This window comes from Mauremys mutica, chromosome 1 (assembly GCF_020497125.1).
Source record: "Mauremys mutica isolate MM-2020 ecotype Southern chromosome 1, ASM2049712v1, whole genome shotgun sequence".
Lineage (NCBI taxonomy): Eukaryota > Metazoa > Chordata > Testudines > Geoemydidae > Mauremys > Mauremys mutica.
In genome coordinates, this window is record NC_059072.1 from 74830144 (window position 1) to 74852492 (window position 22349).

Sequence of the window (22349 nt, forward strand, 5' to 3'; positions counted from 1 at the left end):
AATCCCCAACTAAATCATCCAAACTACCAGAAGTGACTAGCTCTGTTATGTATACCTGTTTCATCGCAAACTTGCTACAGGATTTTCAACAGAAACCAAGCTGCCCAAAATTCTTTGAAAATTAAAACACCATAAGAAAATTAACTCATTCCACATTTTAAATATATAGCTATTAAAAGGAACTGTATGGCAGTAAATTAATTAATAAAACCCAATTAATTGGTCTTTCCATGGACTAATAATGACCCACACATCAGAGAGCTGTAATGCACTGGTGCTTTTATGAGAAAAGTATATATAGTCCAGCATCCTCATTCTTGAAATCTGTTACAATTAAATGTCATTACATTTTCTACAATCATTTTCATTAGAGAAGTTTTATTTAAAACAAAAAGTCTGGTTTACTCTAATTGATTCAATTCTTCCACAGAAAATACTTTCATTTCCAGAAAATTGCTACCCTTTCCATACAAGTACTTAAGAACTTTTGCTTAGAAAATATGTAAGTCTCCAGGGCTGTGTCCTTCAGAATCCGTTAAGCAATTTCAAATGCTGAGCTTACTTCTAAAGCATGTGAATGCAGCAGGGAAAACGTCTGAGGTAGCTCTTTTGTCTCTTCAGATGTTGCGCAAGACAAATAGGTTAGATCAAAGATGCAACTTACCTTGTTAACTATACAAAAATAGTCATAACGCTACTGAACAAAACTGGTATATTCCTCAAGAACATTTTCAGCAATTTACACCAGACTCTAAATTGCTATTTTCCCATGTTGTAATACTGTAAAGGGGTCCACAACCTTGCACTGGAAAGGGGGGTTAAAGAGCTACTTTGGGCCCAAGCAGCCCCACCTCACCTCAAATTTTGGTGGATGAAGCCTTATCAAGAAGTGAAATATTTCAGAAATAAATGTCAGAATATCCGAGGAAGTGGGTATTCACCCACGAAAGCTCATGCTCCAAAACGTCTGTTAGTCTATAAGGTGCCACAGGACTCTTTGCTGCTTTTACAGATCCAGACTAACACGGCTACCCCTCTGATACAGAACATTTCTAAACTATCTATTCATATTTTGTGTGATAGCAGTTCTCATCTATTTCATATGATTTACCTTTAAGAATAAAAGACAAGTTATTCACAACGTCAAATGCCCTTCAGAGCAACTGCACATATTTGGATTAATCCTCCATTGACACAGAAACAATTCTAAAGCACACATAGATCAGTTTCATGTCATCTGTATGATGCTTAAAAAAATCAATTAGCTTCGCATTCTAAACACTAATGAAAGCAGAAAAGCCTTTTGATAACTATGATGCTACAGTATGCTGCTAGGTACATTATTTCTCAGAGCTACAGATATGCTTACAAGAGCCACTTGACTTCTCCTAACAAAACGAGAGTCGACAGTTGATAAAATGCCAACTGCTTCATTTAACAACAAAAAACATGTTGGCACATAATTTTTACTACAATTTATGTACATAGTTGGCAATTCTAGACCACACATAGACCCCGGGTGCTGTTCATCGGGTGCTGAAGTTAATGGGAGTTCTCACAGGGAGTAAAGTTAACCACCCATTTAAGTCTCTGCAGGATTGGGACCTTAATTAGTATAATTTAAGGGATAGCTTTTCAATGGCACAACTTCCAGGGAGGATCGGTGCCTCACTGCCCTTTGTGCCTCTGAAAATCTCTCCCTTGAGACTTGAATCAAAAAACTACTAAAAGAGATGCAATCTTTTCAGTACAGAATTTATTATGCCCTTCTGAGTTTGCCCTCCCCAAAAGATGTTAAAGTGCACTAACAACTAGCCATAAGCAGATTCATGGACCACCTCCAACTGGCAATAAAACATAAGTTTTGTTGACCTGTGATATGGGACTATTGGTTGAAAAACTATGAATTGATGATTCTTCAGAATGTAATATAAATGGTCTAAAGTGAAACTGTTAATTTGAAATTTAGAGAGACAAGGTGGGTGAGGTAATATCTTTCATTGAACCAACTTCTCTTGGTCAGAGAGACACACTTTCACGCTCACACAGAGCTCTTCTTCAGGTCTGGAGCAGATTTATCTTATGTCTCTAATATCCTAGGACCAACATGGTTACAACACCACTGCATACAACTTGAAATTTAGTCAGTTTTAAAAAAAAAAAAACTAGCTAAAAGCTGTTTCATGCGCAGGTGATACAACAGTCTTCGCCCATTTTTATGGTTTTAACTTCCAGTTTTCCTGCCTTTTTTTTTTTAAACATGAGAATTCCAACACAAACAAAAGGGGAAATTGACTGTGGCTCTGGATCCTACAACTGGATCTTGTCTTCACTCCCTCACTGCTACAATGTGCTAGCCAATAGAGTAAAGCCTGCGTGAGAAGGCAAGTTAGCTGAAGTCTGTAAAGGGATGCAGAAAATTACTTCCGTCCTTAGGATCAAGAAAGCAGGGAAGGAATTGTGAGGCACTTTGAGTTGCAATTCCTTCCCAGGCCTCCTGAAGGCACAATTCCACATGGCCCTTACCCAGGGTTTAGAGTAAAACGTTAATCATATTCCCTATTTGGAAAATTATTATAAAAAAAACTGACCCAAATTATTTGGTATACAAGATAAAGATTTTATTTTAATTTGCTCATTTATTAACTGACTTTCAAAATGATAACTGATAACAAATGTATTTGACATCTGACACAGAGTATGCAGCAATACTTTAAATCTGAAGTATTAAAAGTCTGTGACAAGGAAATGCCCTAAAGGACAATAGGGTAAAAGTTATTGTTATCTGGAGATTTTAGACTGAGGCTGGGAATATTTAATTACGATGTCATATAAGTAAAATGTGGGGATAGTTTTTTGTGTATCTAAGGAATCAATTTATTGTTAGATCTTAAAAGTGAACTTAATTTTAAAAACAATTCTAAAATACCCTTTAAGATCCTGCCGCCAGAATAAATGAATAGAAAAATATTTAATACATTTAAAGCCAAATATATTTTAAAATTACCCACCCACCTTCACCTCCAGGACTTCATGACATCACAAACATCTAAAATGCTGTAAGTTATGCAACTTCCTGCTCGGCTTTGTGGGTTCGGTGGCAAGGAATTAAAAAACTCTCCAGAAACCTGAACCTCATATTGATAAGGAAAATTAAACCTTTCACTTTGAAAATGATGTTTTTAATCATATCAAAGCTGCCACATGCATTCTGCTAATTCAAAGCAGACAACTGTTTGTATTTATTTATTTCAAAAGCATTTCAGTGCATCATTAAAAGAGAAAATCACCTAATAATTCTTATTACTTTTTCTAAGAAACTGAATACTGAATTGGAATCAGCTGCCTGTTGATTATGTTGTGCTCTGCCATGTGAAAAGCTGAGTTTTGATCACTGAACTCTGGCTCCTCTTCTCTGTTTAAAGAGGCTAAGAGTGTTCCAAATGTGGCAGTCAGTCCAGACTGGGGACAAGTAAGGGTCTAGATATTGGTTACTGAAACATGTTGTGAGGTTGAAAACGCCCACAAGCAGCCTTTCAGGTACAACAGTAAAAAAGCCAAACAATGTTAATGGTTTATTGAGGAAATGCACACAAGCACAAGGATTACCCCAGTAACTGTGTACAATAGAAACCTCTCAGAGATAGCTCTACACAATGGGAACTGTGACTCAGGTCACAGCAAAAGAGCTTTCCAGCAAGTGGGAAGAAAATATAAAAGGAGGAAAATGACATCATGATGGGTCCTCACTCTCCCTATAACACTAAATCTGGAAACACCCGAGGAACAAAGACAGAACTGGGGGAAGTGATGGTCCCAGGCTAAGGGGATTTTTAGCCTGTGAATAGAACACCTGCCAGGCTGTTAGCAAGTGCAGCTTTCACCTTAAGAATCTGAAGCCTGCTCTTATGGTGAGAATCTGCTTTTCATAACCCATCCATTTAGTATATTAAGTTTAGTTTGTGTTTTTGTTTATTTGCTAGGTAATCTGCTTTCATCGGTTTGCTATCACTTATAATCCCTTAAAATCTCTCTTTTGTAGTTAATACACTTGTTTTTGCTTTATCTAAACCAGTGTGTGGGAATCATAACTCAGGGGCAGAAGGCTGTTGCATATTCCTCTCCACATTGAGGGAGGAAGTGAATTTTATGAGCGTATGCTGTACAGTTACCTGTGCAGCACAAGATGGTATACTTTTCGGTTTATACTCCAGGACGGGGAGAGGGGAGACATGCCTAAGGAGCTGGGAGTAGCTTTCCCCTGCAGGGGCTGGTCAGACAGCCTACTTGTAACTGCAGCTGGGTGTGTCCCTATGCTGGGTGTGTATGTATGCTGGTGAAAGTGCAGGCTGGAAGGCTTTGTAACTTGTCATAGCAATACAGTGTGAAAGGGAGCCCAGGCTGGTGGGTCAGGGGGCTCGGTGGTACCCCATTTCCTGGTGGCACCCCGGGGTGGGAACTCATCACACTCCCATCTAGTAATCCAGACCTTAGAAGGAATTCAACCTTCAGGGTGATGAAGCTAACATCATGACACTAGGAATTCTCACTAATCTCTAGGATTGCTCTCCATCCTTGGAGAAACTTGGCATGGGCATGGAAAGACAGTACCAGTAAAGATAAAAGGAGGAACAAATTATGTTCCTCTGCAAGATCTATCCACAATGGATAAACACATTGGTTTAGTTATTGGCTTCTGCTTTGGAGGCCTTTGACATGTGCTCTTCTGTTCCATGTTTTCTTTCTTTGAAGAATTGCTTCAATGATAGTGAGTTTTATACCATGATCTGAAGTTGGTGAAAATAGAATTAATCCTGATTTTCTTGGGGAGGTTGATCTAGAATCACGGCTTTTCCTCAGCTCCCTCATATTTATATCTGGGCTCTGTTGGCCATATGTACCGAATGATCATAACTTCTGTGATAGTTACAGGAAAGAGACATGCCCTATCTGATAGTGAGTGGGGAGCTGGTAGAGGCTGCAAAGTCCTAGTTCAATATTATCTCTTTAGCTCATTTCACCCAGAAGATGGCTGAATCTGTATTACACACCAGCTGAATCTGTGTGTCACACAGAGTAAATTACAATATTCTTGTCCTCAAGCTACTACTGCAGTCAGGCCTTCATTGAAGACTCATGGGATGTTACTGTTAATGGCTACTGAAGTTGTTCCTTTAGTTCAAGTACTTTTAAAGAAAATCATGGATTTTATTCTCTATACGACCTATCGTTTACCAGGTGTCTGTGTGTGTTACAACAGATCATGACATTGCTAGCCAAACTGTCCCAGGCTTTCGGCCTAGAGAAGCAGCATACACTTTCTGATCTAATGAGATAAACCAAAACTGAGATTCTAGATTTAAGAAGGTGAAACAGAGATTCAGTTATTAATCTTAAATAATTCCCTGTCTGCTTACCCATTGTATGAACCACAGTGGTAGAGACAAGGGATTTCAGTGGCTCAATGAAAAGGAAGGCGTTACAAACGTTACCACTTATAAATGAAGCATTTTTATTTTGCTTCCTCATTTAGCTCATGCTTATTAGCACTTCCCTATTTGCTTAATCCTAAAACCAGAGAGGCTGCCAAAAAATAGATAACATTTTCACATACAAGGTTTAAAAATACTTTGGGAATAATTTCTTATTAAAATGATCAATGAGCCAAACTGCAAATCAGATACTTCTTACATACACAACATACCTCTGGTGTTTCAGATACTGTCTGACATGACATCTTCACTTGGTATTTCAATTTTTTTTAATAGTTTACTGAGCTAGCTCTGCATCAACAGTACATTTTCAGCACCATGGACACTTCATGATTATTGACTTTGTTCAATAGTAATACAAAGCAGAAGCATCTTCACAGTACCTGAAATTGTGACTAAACTTAACGTTTTATACTGTGACATTGCAATAGGTACAAAGTAACTAGAGTTAAAATATTTTTTTTACAAGAAACAATCATATTTCGCTCACTCTTTATTCTATCACTTGAAAGAAAGATATTTCATGGGAGCAGAAGTATTTTTCACTTGATTCTGTATAATTCATTTTAATATATAAATATAAACAGATAACTTTGATATCCATGAATTAATAATTCTATTTCTCTCAAGTGGAAATAGTGAATCTGTTTTTCTCATTTGTTTGCACATTTTAGTGAATCACAATACCAACTAAATTATCAGGTATCATTTCAAAAGCATCACATCCCCATAATCCTTCCATTAACATTCTTTAATATAACCACCCACCTGATATTGAATTAGACAAGAGCAGATGAAAAAGAAGAGAGTTTAGTATATTAATTATATAAAGTGTCTATTTTGAATATTATAATCTGCAAATATGAAAACACCATCCCACTATTTGAGAAACATGTAGTCTGTACTTTAATGAAACCTATAAATCTTTCTACAACACAAATTACCAAACACCAACACATCCACAAACCAACAACCACTGAAAAAAAATCAGTATTTAAATCTGAACTAAGTCCAATTCAGAATACCTGAATCACTCATTAGAGGACTACTTTTTCATCACCAAACAGGTGAACCACCACCAAACATTCAAAGGTTTCTGGAAACCACTCTGCATGTGCTCTATTTCTGTTCCAGGTGGAGAGATCTCTGGATAGCAAACCTCTCCTTGAAACAGGTCAAAGAAAAAAGACAAATTTCTGTTATACCTCAAGATTAGAGCTAGTTGAAATTTTTTTGTCAAAACACTTATTGATGAAAAATGCTGCTTTTGACCAGGGCCAGCTCTAGGCACCAGCAAACCAAGCACGTGCTTGGGGCAGCACAACTCTAGAGGTGGCATGGTGGCATTCCCAGGGTGGCACTTCGTTCTTGGAGGTTTTTTTACTTTGGCACTTCACTCTCAGAATTTGTTGTTGTTGCTGCTGCTGCTTGGGGCGGCAAAAAAACTAGAGCCGGCCCTGCTTTTGACAAATTCAAACATTTCAGAAAATGTAATTTTGACAAACATTCCAGCAGGAAAAAAAAAATTTATTTCAGAATTCCCAAATTGTTTCAATATTTTTATTTTCATTTTTTAATTTTTATATTTCATAATAGTTAAATAGTTACTATTTTATGTCAAAGTATCAAACTGGGTTTACAACACAGACACTGATCTAGAAAATATAACACTAAGTAGTTATCTTTCACAATACTAACTAGCAGCTGCCCTTCACAGTTTTAAAATAAAAAGAGGAGAAATATTTCATCTATTATATATTATATTATAACATATAATATGCACTATTTCTACCACTGACAAGTTATGAGTTAATGTAAAATAATAAAATTTAAAAAATGAAAAAATAAAATTTAAAATGAGATTTCAGAATTCCAAAACTATTTTTTCAGTAATTCTGATTTTTGGGAAATTTCAAAAATATTTGTTTCTGTTCCAGTTCAGACCAAATCCAAATTTTGAAATTTTCCAGGAACCAAAAATCCTGAGTTTCCACCAGCTCTATCTAAAAATACACCACCCAATTCCAGTTATCATTCTTATTATTGTAATGCAGAGGATCATCATAGGATATCAAGGCCTCATTGTGCTTGATGCTGTACAAACACCGAGTAAGAAACTGTTCCTCTGACCTGAACAGCTTACAGCCTACATACCCAAGACAGAAATGAGCATTATATAAGTGAGAACATGTAAATTCCATGTACCTTTTTTTTTAAAATGCATGGTTAGGATTGTTTTGTATACGTTTGTTTTATCCTCTAGACTGGCCCCCAGAACACTGTTTTTCTTAAAGTATATGGAGAATCAGTATTTCCACTAATGAGGAACAGAATTACTGATTCTAGCATCCCATTTAAGTCTTTACAGTGGATTCCTCCAGATTACCAGACAATAGAACCATGTTCTCTCATCACAATCACCTTGCTGAAAAAAAATCTTAAATTAGGGCTTTGTCTGTGGACAAAATTCTGGAACTTGCACTTGGACAAAGTCTTCTAAACCAAATTCATACCAACCCAAAAAGCTCTACCAGAGAGCCCAAGAGATGGTACTGGCCTCCTTTTGCTTTAATCTGAAATATAGTCTGGAGAAGCAGTAGCACACCACAGAGCTGGGGCAAGTGTTCAAGACATATGAAACATACAAAGGAACAGTAATGTTAATTCTCCTTTAGTATTCTTCCTCCAGATGTTGAGGGGAAAGGTTCAATAGCATTCATAGCAAGATGGCTAAAATTATCCATCAAGGAAGCGGAGCTACTTTCCCACAAATTATCCCTACAATTTACATGAGACATTCAGTACAGAGATCCACAGAAACTCATATGATCTGCATTTCTCACTCCAGTGGGTTATGCTTTGCCCCTTTGCCTCCCAGTTGCCAGCTGACTCCAGAGGGATGTACCTTAACTATAGCCCAATTTCTGGAACAGTGTATGCACCCTGGGCAGATGCAGAGCCTAACATGTTGGGGATGGGGACAATGCCAAGGCTCCTCCTACTGTTCACTTCCCCCTCTTGCCCCACCTGCGTGGGAGGAGGAAGTAATAGCTCTGCAGAGCCTGCTTTCCTCCTGGTGTTGCTGGGGCAGAGGAATAAGGAAGTGTTTTATGCCTCCTTATTCCCCTGCACAGGCATGCAGAGTGGGCAACAACCTGGCCCTAACAGTCTCTCTGTTTGGATCCCAGCAATTATCTGCAGGACAATATACTGACAGCTCCTGTTTGGTTTCTACTCAGCTTGAAAAGTGTTGTGGTGTGTGGATAAAGCTATTCTGGTGCAATAAGCAAAAACAAAATGTAAAGTTTGTTTGGAGACTGAATTCCGACTCAAAATGATCAGTCTCCTCTGGCTGAATTTCAGAGCTGATAATCCTTGCACACATTTCTTTCTTACTGTTTCCTGCTGCCAAAGTACATAGTGGGATTTACGATAAAGCAATCTAAGGATGAATGATGTAAAACAATCTAATAGAATAAATCTCTACAACTGGGAGATTTCCATACACACAGGTGCCTTTTAACTACTTAATAAAGCAAAAATACTACTGTTTTCTCCAGTCTCCATTCTTAACAGTAAAATCATCTTATTAGTTTAGAATCAAAATGCTTGCCGTTTCTTCCTTGCTAGGGGTATATGTTTCAGCCCATAGGAATATGCAAATTTGATCTATAATTGATAATACATTAGCTATTCTCTTGGACTGTCCAAAGTAATCAGTATACACCACTTAATGTTCAGCATTCTTCCATCTGTTAGTCAGTCAAGTTTCCCAGTGCATCAGGGCTGCCCAGAGGATTCAGGGGGCCTGGGGCAAATCGGGGGAGCTGTGGCCCTTGTACTCACCAGGCGGCGGTCTGCGTCTTCGGTGGCATTTCGGCAGCGGGGGGCCCTTCAGTCGCTCCGTGTCTTTGGCAGCACTGATAGGCCCCCTGCCGCCGAAATGCCGCTGAAAACCCGGACCATCGCCAGGCCAGGGCTCGCGGGGCCCCTGCAGGGTCCAGGGCCTGGGGCAAATTGCCCCACTTGCACCCACCCCAGGCAGCCCTGCAGTGCATTGCATACAGAGAAGCAAGTCCCATAAAAAGATTTAGACCATTTTATTGAATGACTGAAAAAGATATCATGATAATTTGTAGCCATATAGTGCTATTGATTTTTAAGTAGAATGGGAGTAGAGAGGTGGGAACAGCAGCCAGAAAGACAGATTCCACTGCACAATTTTTGACGAGAAGCCAGAGGAGAGCCAGAAACCAGAGAGCAGGCACAGGACTTTTTCCATGGCTAACCTCTGTGACCATATGTCATAGACCTCAGGGAATGCTGGGTCTGAGTGTCATGTCTTCTACAAGTTCTGCAGGGGGCAAACCAGCTCCACTGCAAAAACGGTAAACAAATTTGAGGGTTTACTAAATATAGCCCTCAATATTTAACACACTACTGCATTATTATACTAATTCTATGGTATTGTTAAAAATACTAATAAAATGTCACTGGGTTCAAGCCAACATTGATTATTCTTATTGGAATCAAAGTGCCCGATCCTCAGCTTGTAAAAAATGTCACAGCTCCTTTGATATCAGTGATTTACAACAGCTGAGGATCTGGCCCATTGTGAAAAAAACCAAACATCTGTCTATGTATAAAAACATTTATACATTATTCATTCAAAATTCTATATCGTTTTGTCTCAGTTTGTGTAATTGTTTGTATGCAAAAATCATTTTATTTACATCTTCTTTTCTAGGGAGACTCATATTGGGAGAAATTATATATGAGCATGACAACACTGTGTTTAACATCTCCTTATTTCAGCAGAAATGACTGGCTTTTGTTCTCTGCAGAAGAACAATAAAAAAAGAATACAGACCACATAAGGAAGTGATAAATGATGGCATAGGGTATCCTTTAAGAATAACTTGAAACAGTCTTCCACCCCTGACTATTTATCAGCTGTTGTTAAAAAAAAGCCTGCAAACATATTTGCCCCACCATAAATCTCCTACCTTCTAGGTCATACAAAAGCCACTTATATTGCTACTGAATATTTGCATTTTAATTACAAGGCAAATCACTTCATGATTGTCTCCTTGCTGTGGCTCTACCCAGATTTTCAAATTACTTTGCCACATTCAGCTTCAGGATATAACTTAAATTCTGACTAGTCCATCATTGTTATCCTCTCCTTGACATAGTTCAAATGCTGTATATCTTTGAAAATTCCCCACTGTTGTGCAGCAGCTTTGTTGCCACCGGTACTGCTTGCATTTACTAACGGGGTTTCAGGCAGTTTTCAAGTCCAGTAGCAGCCCCACTCAGTCTGTACCACAAACTTCTGCAAACCAAAGCAGTCACTCCTTTGGCACTTGCTACAACAGGAATTTTATTTCATGTTTAATAGCACTAAGCTATCCAACAGTCACCAGCACGCCTTGGTCTTGTGACTTTCACATTGAACATGCCTTTAGGATTTTAATGTACAACATGAAAATCACAAATATGATTGAATTTGTCAAATAAATTAAGAGCATTGTTATATCAGCAGAGAGAAATGACCCAGGGTTCAGTAATAAGCAAGATATTTATTTAGGTATAACATTCAGAGGAGAACAGACTCCCTGTAGGAACTGCCTGTACAGTTTCAGGTCAAGGGAAGTCCACAAAGGAGCAGAGGGAAATCATCTCTAGAAAACTTCTGTAGGCCAGCCCATGGACACCCAGGAGTAGACAATATCCTCTGATTTTCTCATTTCTTGCACATTGTGTACTTATTCACATTTTCACAAAGTCTATGTAAAGAGTGCAAACCACTACCAATCAGATTTAGTCGATTTTAAACCCACTTTGCTCTGGTGTAAATGATACAAGGCAAAGGAGAATCAGGCCCTGTAACCACAACACAACATACTGTACAAACACAGAGGATTTTGCAATGTTACTAACAATGTTTCAAGACCTTCCCTTTAACGTCAGGTAATCATGTAAGGCATTTGTGTAAGTACTTAAAGTATTAAAATAAAAGAAAACTGAGGGTTTAATGAATATATATTGAATATAACCTTAGGTTATATATGTGTGTATGAACACACACACACACACACCCTAAGGTGAAAAGTGGTTCATGGTAAGTGAAAGCCATTACAAATGTTAAAAAGTTAGGTAAGTCCTCCGTTAAAGAAGGAGCATTTTGAGTCAATTACTACTTTTTCCGTACAAAAAATCTGTATTAAAGAGAACTTTAAGGATGGTGAGTGAAGCACTCATAATAATAAAGTAAAATAAAATAATAATAAAATAATAATAATAATAATAAGGAAATGTAATGTCAGGATAAATATACAGCTTTAACTTTGCCCACTTTAGCTATTGCCATTCAGAAATCACATGCTATTCCTTAAATAATAATATTTTTCATACAACCTTAGCTACATGTCCACAGTATCTACCAATATATTTTTGTCATTCTTGCTTATTTGTTTTTAGTTCAGACTATAAAACCACAATAGGATTTTAGTGATAGGTTATATAAATTTAGTTTCCTAATAAGTATTATGACTTTTATTTTGTCACCATAACACTTTACATACACATAAAATAAAAATGAAAACTAGGTTCTTCATTTCATGAGATAGTTTTAATGTGTTAATAATTCATTGCTGCACCATACTGATTTGAAGGCTAAGGACCCAGATGTATCTAGCAGACATAGTTCTGTGCACTATAGATACATAGTTCTGTGCACTGGAGAACTCAAGGAAGGTTTCTCTCTCTAGTGCAGAATTCTTTCATAAGATCCACTTGGGGTGGTTCACTACTCTCTGGCCATCACTGAGAATTGTGCTTACATGACATGATATTACCATAATAACTGAAAATTACAAGACATTTTAAAATAATTAGTTCTGATGTTAAGATAACTCTGAAGATAACAGGTTCCATAGTTTTAAACTTATGAATATTTAGACTGGACAATTTCTTAGCAAAGACTTCCAGTTTCACAAAAAGGCAAGAATTTTGACTGCATATACTGAATATACATTGACATATACATAAATTATTTTACAGACAGTGTTTTCTCAGCTTAGCAAAGCACAGAAGCTTCGTACCCTATTTACAAAGCAAATCTGAAGTTTGAATTTTCAGCTACTTTTGAGCTATCCCTCCATAATATTTAAAAAACTTGGGTAAAATATAATTTTGCATCTCGTAAGGGGCATCCCATTGCATGATGAAAAACATAGTTAGAAATACTACCTTGTTTAAGCCATGCTGACTGCCATCATCACATTATGCACATAATCATTTTATTACAATGAAATACATTGTGCACACAGTGGCATGCATATACCAGCCAAAGAGGAATTTAATGTTAGTAATATTTGGACTTTGACATTTATAAGTTACGTTAAAGATACATTCTTATTTCAAGGACTGATGGCAAATTAAATCATCCATGTACAGCAGCATCAATGGTATCTTCCTATACAAGGGAACAGAACAGAAAAGAAAAAAAAAAAGGAATCTCTGCCTTGTTTTACACAGTCTACCAAGTTTTACATAAAAGAAGCTAAATATATTAATGCCCACGCAAACAAGGTGAAATAATGATTGGTTGATATATAGAAGCCTAAAAACCTGCATTTTATTTGTTTTTATTAAAATAAATATTTATTAAAATGATCGAATTCCCAATCAGTTGTTACTGTCACACACCGTGTAACTCCTTTATATAACCTCATCTCAGAGTAGTTTTCTGTTTTAATTGCTTTGATCAAGTATACTCTAAGGATCAAAGCCCAGAGACTTGTTTTGATGATAACAAGCAGTTCAGCAAATACATCAGCCCAGATCAAAATTTAACACTATCAGATGTTCAGGATGATTCTTCTGCATTGAAGAATATAGACACTGATATTTTCAGAGTCTCTAAAGAGTCCATGGATGTCTGAATACTGTTTTCTAATATCTGTGTAATACTTTTCCTGAACACTGGGTGACCAGGACATCAAGTATATGATATGCCATAAATATGACTTTTTGAAATAAATAAATAAATAGAGCCTAAGTTCGTTCATTCAAGTTCATGTTACATATGGTAATTTTATTTCATAAACACTAATTCATTTGAGAGAAAATGTCCATATTAGCATAACCTGCTTAAAATAAATCATGCAAAAATTTACGTGAATTTGCATACTTATGGCACACTTCATAATCTCCTCTCCTTTGATGCTTATTTAAACATTTCAGTAGTTGAGGAGAAGCTGATTCCAAGTCTTATCCTTCATCTTTACCGAAGTGCTCTTTTAGCAAAAATTGAAAGACATATGAGTATTAAATGAAGAAAAAGCAGAACTCAGCCCTCTGTATTTTAACCCATATTAAATTAAGTTGATCAGTCATAGCATTTGATTAAAAATCTGGTAAATGCTTTCCCCAAAATCTTGTGGCTTTTGGCTCTGCCCAATGGCTGAGCTATGCTCGCTACATTTATACAAGGCAACTATAACTCATTGGCCTGCAGTGTCTAACTATGTCTTATTTCCTAATATTTTCAGTTTAGGAGTATGTAACACACACATATGATTTGTGCACAGGCTTGGTTTCTTTTAATCCAGTTGTAGGCATATTGGGATAATATTACATGCTGAGATTCTGAGTCAGTGAAGTTATTTTAACAGCTCTGTTATTAATAACCACAGTTTAGGCCCTAATGCTGCAAACCTTTCCTCCTGGGCTTAACTTTAAGCATATCTGTAATCACAAAGCCTTCAGCTGTACTATTCATGTGCTTAAAACTAAGTACATGTCTGAGAGTTTCCAGGGCCCTTATATAGTGCCTTAACTTTGTATAGCACTTTACAAATATTACAATAAGAGATGGTCCTGGTGTCAAAGAGTTTACTATCTAAATTAGACAAGTATAAAAACATGTAGCTAACGGGGGGGGAGGGGGGGGGGAGGGGGGAAGGAAGAGAAGGTAACAAAAGGTGGGACTAGGGATAAAACAAATACAGATTCTTTATTAAGCAAATCTTACCAATTCTTATCTTATTTAAATACAGGTTGAAGTAGGACAGGAGGGAAAGAGTAGACAGCACAGGAATGGAAGTCAAAGCTAGAACCAAGGCAAAGGAAGTGAGTGGGGTCTGAGGTGAGATTTGAAGAAGAGTGGGGCTGCTTTATATATGCTTTTTTCTTTTATTTACTTTTTAAAACTATACATATTGTTTTCACTATATAACATCAGGTTGAAAGCACATGGCAAGAAAATATAACACTATAGGAAGAATGATAATTTAGTGTCTTTTTTTTTTAAATGGTCTCCCAATGGCACCCAAATGCATTAATACACAGACAACCTATCCTGTTAATAGCAGCTTCATTCTACAAGATCAGTCAGTGTTATATTGCTCACTTAGCATCCAGAATTCGTTAATTAGTTAATTTCTTATTTTAGATTATGCCCTCTCACTCCAGAATCCTATGGATAAATAAAGCAGTTCTTGAGAGACATTTTTGTTAATGTGAAAATGAATGCTACAGCCTGGGTATTTATACTAACCATAACATAAACCTACATAAAACAGCCTTCTATCAAATTACTATCAGAGGCTCTATGGTCAAAAAACAACACATGATGAAACAGCCGTGACTGAGCATATTGACTATACTGCCCCTTTCAATTTAAGAGAGACTCAGAAAGAATACCTGATGCCAAAAACTGTGTAAAAGTTCCCAGCTGCAGGAGACTGTAAAGAATGTTTAGAGCTCAGTGTGTGAAAAAAGTAGTCATTCTGCAGAAGAACAGCCCTGGGGCACTCATGTCTCTGAATCATTGCCAGGATCAGCAGATATCTGCTGTGAGGTAGACACACACTGTTTCAGCACAGCCCTCAACTATCAGTAGATATCAGCGTAAGGATGGCATGATTTAAAATAGTAGCTTAATAGAGGAAGGGAATATGAACTAAAAAAAAATGTATACAGAAGTTCTTTCAAGTTCAACAGATGTAAAAAATGCATTGGGTGCTAAGTATTTTAGTATAAACTTTTTTCCATCATATTGATTGTTCTGGGAATGTACTCAGTTTATTATACATTTAAGGTGCTATTCTAGAATACTGTATAGTAATTGCCAAATGAAGACTGATACACATATTTAAGCATGGAAATATTTGTTTTAAAGCTGAGCTGAAAGAGACAGTCAGTTTAAGTAATGATGGATTTGAATTGTTATGCAGGGCCAGAGTGCTGTAGGGTGCACTTTTGTCAAGCCTTAATATAGGATTACCTATTTTTCTAGATTGAAGGCATTAAAGATTTCATTTTTCACTTTCTATTGAAAAAGTTTAGGGATAAGAGATTTGCACATCAAACAAATCACGGTTTTGTCAATACTTTCTTACCTTTAGCTATAGCACAGGAGACTATTCACCTGCATGAGGTGAAAGTTGGCTGCACACTGAAAACCTCCTAACAAATAGATTCCTGCTGTGCTGTCTATTGTTCATATATTACTACTTTCCAAATGAATCAAATTAAAGCCCAGACAGTGTTAACCTACATTTAGAATATTAAAAACATTTCTCTATCAGGACAGGTACATTACATAAAGTTTCAAAAATACTTTTGAATTTTACAACTTGAAATTTGTGATGATGCCAAGAAAGTGTCTATTCTTTACTAAATGTGAACATAATGCAGCTCTGGGTACGAAATTACAAAATCCAATGAGCCGGAGAAGGATAATATTACTGAAAATAATCAATAATAAAAACATACTCAATGCAACTTCATCTTCAATTACAGACATATAACTAAGTAAACTGATTTGTGAAAATACTAATTTCTTACATCTCTTCTTCCCCAAATAAACACCAATTAACAAACCAGCTTCTTATCCTATTTAGCTTACTCTGATTCAAAGTTTACCCATATTTTAACTTCCAGATAATCAACGTTATTAAAGTACACTTACCTGAAAGGTATAAAATCGGGTCCCATTAGGAGGATGCACCTTAGGGGAGCCAGAGACAGTGTTCATATCTGAGAAAATCATTTCTGATCACAGATACAATACAATCCACAAGGAGATACAGACGCAGAGTAGAGTGCTAAGCTTACAGATAAATCCTTCATATATTTAGGGAGGCAACTGTATGAAATGAAATCTGCTCCATCCATTCACATACAGAGTGACAGCATTTTGAATTCCCCACTCCTACATTTGTGAGCTAAACTGTAAGGTCTTCAGTCGCTGACCTTTTAGTTCAGCTAGTTCTTTAGACATGCAGGCTGAATAAAAATTAGAATGGTTGAAGAAATGAAAGCTACAACCTACAGTAAACGGAGCTTGTGCAGAATCTGGCAATGCTTTGGACCTGCCCATCTGTTCCCAGTGATAATCACCTCCCTCCACCACAGCCTAGCAAAGTGATTATGCTAAGCATCCCAGTTAACCAATAACAGTTTCGTTTCAAGCAAGCAAGCACAGTGTAATACAGAGGACCTCTTCTGACTAACCTGGAGCATGTCTGAGATTCTGTTTATAGCTATGTTTGATAACAATGATTATTTTATCATTTCAGTTATTAACAACCATATTAACTCTTACTTTTGCTGACCATTGCTTTATTTTCAATTTTAAATATTTATATACAATTTTTGCATTGTCTTTTTACCCAGCTGAGAAAAATAATACATTGCTCTTCATATGAAAAAAAATGCCTACACAAATTTTTGACTTATCTCCTATAGACTGAGAACATAATGAATGACAGAGATACAGAAATAAAGTCAGTTTATATTTATATTGACTATCAACATGTAATGGAACACAGACTTCTTTTATCATTATTTGTCCCTTATCTTTAGAAATGGCTTCAAAAGCAATACTAATTATAAGGGTGAAATTATTTTACATTTTTCCTCAGTCTTCATGTTTTTTCTCAAAGCCACTCTACAGAAACCATGACATCTCATTTTAATAATTCATAACACAAACCATTGATTGTAAAACTGATCTACAGGTGAAATACACTATATAGACATTTCTTGGACCTAGTTCTTAAGAATAAATCCATTCTTTTTTTTTCTTTTTTTTTTTAAGATCACAAAATGATACTTGCAAACATCTATGCCAAACAGGCAACAAGGATTCATTATGTTACTTGTTCACACAGATTGTTCAGACTACAGGAAGGCATAAAAGAACATATTCAAATGACTTGGCACCTTTTAACAGCAAAAATAAATGTTCCATTTACACATAATTCAAAGGTGGGGTTTGAGGAAAGGATGGAAAATAGAACACAGCTAGAAAGATGCCTTTATGGTTCTATCAAGCATGTTACATTTATACAAAATTTTAAAAACAAGAGAGAAAGAGCTTAAGAAATACAAATTTAAAAATGGAATCTGTTAAAAGACTAAGAAGCTGCCAGGCTGCCAGCTTGGTTCTTACTCTCTTTCTGCATTTCATTCTGAATCATCTTAATGTTTTAAAGCAACTAAATATAATATAGTTCCTCTGTTTTTATAACCGTTAATAGAGGGCATATATTCCCACATATACACAGATGCCCTTGTCTTTAAATGTGCATGCTGACCTCTGCTGCTGTCCACATTATATATGATATGATATATCCCATAACAATATTTTGTAAACCAAATGGGAGAAAGTCACCCTTTGTTCCAAGTCTTTCCCACCCACTCCCTTTTAACTCTACTCACAAGTGGCCATAATTACTCTAGAATTGTTATTTCAACCCATTCTTGTACTGAAGCTTGCAAAAGCTACTCATAAGTCTTTGCTGGAGAAGTAGATTATAGAAGCTGTACAGTCTTTTTTTTCCTTTATTTTGGAAAGAAGGACTAGGCACAGGGATATGCCTTAGGGTCTCTCAACTGGCCAAAGCAGAAACTCCAGATCTTTGGTAATCTCAGTATGGAACCTTTCATTCTGAGCTACTGTTCTGTTGCTTTATAATCCTCCTAACAAACATCTGCAGATATTTCCCCCCAGTTGCATGAATAAACAGTGTTTTTTTGTAGATTTGAAGACTAAAGGGACTAGTATGATTGTCTAAATCTGACCTCCTGCATATATAGCCCATAGAATTTCACCTAGTAATTCCTGCATCAAAAGTCCTTTTCTTCTGGTTAAGCTAGAGCATACCTTTTAGAAAGACATCCACAGTCTTGATTTAAATACTTCAAGACCGCATCCCGTTGGTAAATTGTTCCAGTGGTTAATTATCCTCACTCTTAAATAAATTGCATTTTATTTCAAGTCTGAATTTGTCAGTTTCCAGCCACTGGATCTCATTATGTGTATTTCTGCTACAGTGAAGCTCCCTTTACTATCAGAGATCTTCTTCCCACCTAGCTACTTCTATACCATGATCCACTCACCTCTCAAATTTCCCTTAGAGCAACTAAATAGATTGAGTTACTTTAGTCTTTGACCGTGAGGCAGGTTTTCAGACTCCAAGTAATTATTTTAGCTCATTTCTGAACCTTGATCAATTTGTCAACATTCTTTTAAAGTCTAGGCATGAGAACTAAACACAGTGCTCGAGTAGCAGTTTCACTAATTTCCTATCCAGTGGTCTTGGCACCTCCCTTAACCAAGGATCGTGTTTGCTTTCTTAGCTACAACATTGCACTGGGGGGCTTTTTTTCCTGGTTACCTACCATAACCCCTGACCTTGCTTTCCTAGCATCACTGCTTTTCTAAAATACAGTCCCTCACCCTTTAAGTGTGACCTACATTCTTTGTACCTGGATGTATGAGATTGCATTTGAGTATTTTAAAGCATGTTGTTCAAATGAGCCCACCTTACCAAGTCAGCCAGATAACTCTGTAGATCTGATCTGTCATTCATATTTACTATTCCAGTAATCTTTGTTTCATTTGCAAATTTTAACAGTAATCATTTTATAGTTTCTTCTGGATAACTGTTATATTGAACAGAGGGATGCCACTAAAACACCCCTATTGGTAGCTAATTCTTCATTTACAACTACTTTTTGAGCTCTATCAATTAGCCAGTTTTTAATCCATTTAAGATGTGCTACTTTGATTTTTATGATGCTAATTTTTAAAATTAGAATGTTGTGCAGTACTCAGTCAAATGCGTTATAGAAGTCTAAGTAGACTTCCAACACTAACAATGCCAGAAGGGTACTGAAGTGCAATATATTCCATCTCCTCACCCCAATCTAAGCAGGAAAAGACCCAAGTTTGCTCTCTGTCTCCCTGACAGAACAAAATACATGTTTCAAAACTCAGCTTTAAAAATAACTCCTATTTTGGCTCAGTCTAGTTTGTATGAATAGTGTGTTTTGTTGACCACTTTTTGGACCTACACCTTGCAAATCTATATCACTTTTATATAAACCAAGCCAAATTTTAAAAAGATACTCCTCAACAAATATTGGTGCACTGAAATTTGGTAGCCAGGGCTATGACATCCCAAACCTTTAGAACAGTAACATTCTTTTAAGTAGCAGCATTCCTTTGTGGGCCTGACAAATGCTGGATACCAGCCCTCATATCTTATTGGATCTGGCCGGGAATGGATCTCACATACAAATGTCATTAAAAGAAAAGGAATTTTCATTTGTGGTCCAACAGAGATTAAAAAAAATCCAAATTAGCAGGTCATGGAATTCAATAAAAGATGCACTAAACAACGGTCAAACAAATAACACTTACGACATTTCTGGCAAATAGCCAGGTAACCTTTTTGAGACCTAGACCAGCTTGAATGCCATTGGTCAATCAACTCCTGGAGGGAGCACACACTCTAATAACAGAAGTCCTTCACAAACAGACTAGAAACTCTTCCATTTATAGACCATATCTGCTGAGATCAAATGTCTCTCTCCACTGGTGATCATCCCCTCAATTCTGAGAGTTGTCGCTCCTTAGGTCCAAACCCTACCATTACAGGCACCATTAAACTTCAGGGCAGTGGGATAATTTTGCCCCAAAGGTTGAGAGGAGGAGGAGGGCAGAGACAAATATTCTCCACAGCTCCAGAGGGCCAGCTTCTTTCAGTACAGTCCAAAAAATTCCTCTCTCCTCACCCCTTAAAAACAAAGAAAGCAAGAGTCACCTCCACAATGCTTATTTTGGCTGGCTGCTGGCTCTCTTCCTTTGACTGGCTTCTATACTGTGCTGGAGCAGACTTAAGAGGGTGTACTGAAATATCACCTTCCCACTAATCCCCACCACCTCCAAGTCTGTTCTCTTTCCCTCCCAGACATCTATGTGAATTCTTCACAGTCACCTCCTATTTCCCACAAGCTCCTGCACGGTCTCCTCCCAAGACCCTAACCCCCCCTTCATCCTTTCCTCCCCCAAAACTGCCTCTTGACTTAGTCTTTTCCTTTGTCAAAACTCTTCCATCTTCTTTTACTTTCTCCAATTTCATAGCTACCCTTCAGCCCACAGCCACTTTCAGATCTTTCCCACAAAAAAGTAAGGAGAAACTGTTACCCCAGCTGCTACACCTCAGGGCTTGCAGACAAGAGCGAGCTCAGCTAGCCACAAACTACAGCCATTGCTGTAGTCTTCTGCCTGCCCAGCAGGGGACAGAGTGGCACCTGATGGCAATAGCTGGCCTTACAGCAGCCTATTGAGCTGAGCTGGTAATGGACGGCTGGCATATGGGGAAATTGCTGAGCACTGTTGTGCAAAGCCGACTCAAACTCTACTCTCTGTCTCCTCTGTTGTTTATTGTCCCAGCCAGCAAAACATTTTGGGGAAGGCCCTCCCCTTGAAGTGGAAAATGGAGGTAACCCCAATAACTTTCCTTCACATAATTTTTATGCCTATGCCAAGAGTTTTCCTCCCTGGTTCCTGGGCTGAAGCTGAAGCTTTTCACCTTTGGACAATCTAAATAAGTCCTAAGTCAGGTCCCTAGCTCCCCCTGAATCTTAACAGGCTTATCAGAGGAAGCTGCAAGAAAGCCTCTAAGGCCTTTTCTTGCTGGGACTCCTGTATCTACACTGACAGTCTGCAAGTCTAACTCAGGTCTTCCCCTCCCAAGGGTGAATTCCTGAAGCATCCCTTTGTTGCCACCCATTCCTCATGGCCTAGCAAACTGCCTGACTTATCCCTTTCTTTCTCTAACCAAAAACTGGGGACCCCTGCTTATTCCTTTCAGTTGACTATGATGGAGATTGTTCCCCACTGCACTAGTCAGTCAGATTTGTCCATCCAGATCTACCTCGATCAGTCCAGAAGCTGCAGCATCTTAGTCCCAGGCTGGTAGAAGAACAGTAATGGCCTTTTTAAGTATCCAAAATAATACCTCATGTTGTGCATTATTATGAGTATGTGTCACACTGGATTTAACTGCAACTTAATTTTTATGTTAAAGAAAACCTCATCTTCAAAACATCATTTTGCAACTAAACACAGGACTGTGCATTAGACAGAGTAAAACAAAGAACATTTTTTTTTATTGACAAAAGGCAGTTTCTTCCATATGATGTCCTATGCTAAGGGTTAAAATGACAGCAATATGTGATACAAAGTACATGTTTCTGGATAATTATAGGTCTAATTTGATAAAAACTAGTGATTTTAATCTTAACTCAAAACATCTGTTTTTCCATTGCTGTTCTCTACCTATTCTGGCAAGGGAATATGCCACACAAGAGCTAACATGTTTAACAAGCTAACCACATTTGGCAATTAATAAAAAAGCCTCTCCACTGATGCCTACATTTTTGCATATGCACACCCTTGAATTTGCTAAGTACTTGTTTCATACATTCTGTAGCCTTGATTAATTTGGAGTGCAAATTGCACAAGTCACTGATAACAGGTTCTTTACTCGG

The 22349-nt window shown here is 37.3% G+C and overlaps 1 protein-coding gene across 5 annotated transcripts in view; it reads right to left on the minus strand.

The window, feature by feature from the left end:
- The window catches only part of PPFIA2 (PTPRF interacting protein alpha 2), a 677602-nt gene that overhangs the window by 429432 nt on the left and 225821 nt on the right, over positions 1 to 22349 (minus strand). For 2 of the 5 annotated variants that reach the window (XM_044979876.1, XM_044979868.1), the window contains exon 1: positions 16474 to 16573. The exons of 2 other annotated variants lie outside the window; for them this stretch is intronic. In XM_044979876.1, the coding sequence (XP_044835811.1) occupies positions 16474 to 16554 (81 nt within the window). In that variant the 5' untranslated portion in view covers positions 16555 to 16573. Of the gene's footprint in view, positions 1 to 16473; positions 16577 to 22349 lie in introns of those variants that run through there. One more of the 5 variants, XM_044979857.1, reaches the window with a different exon arrangement.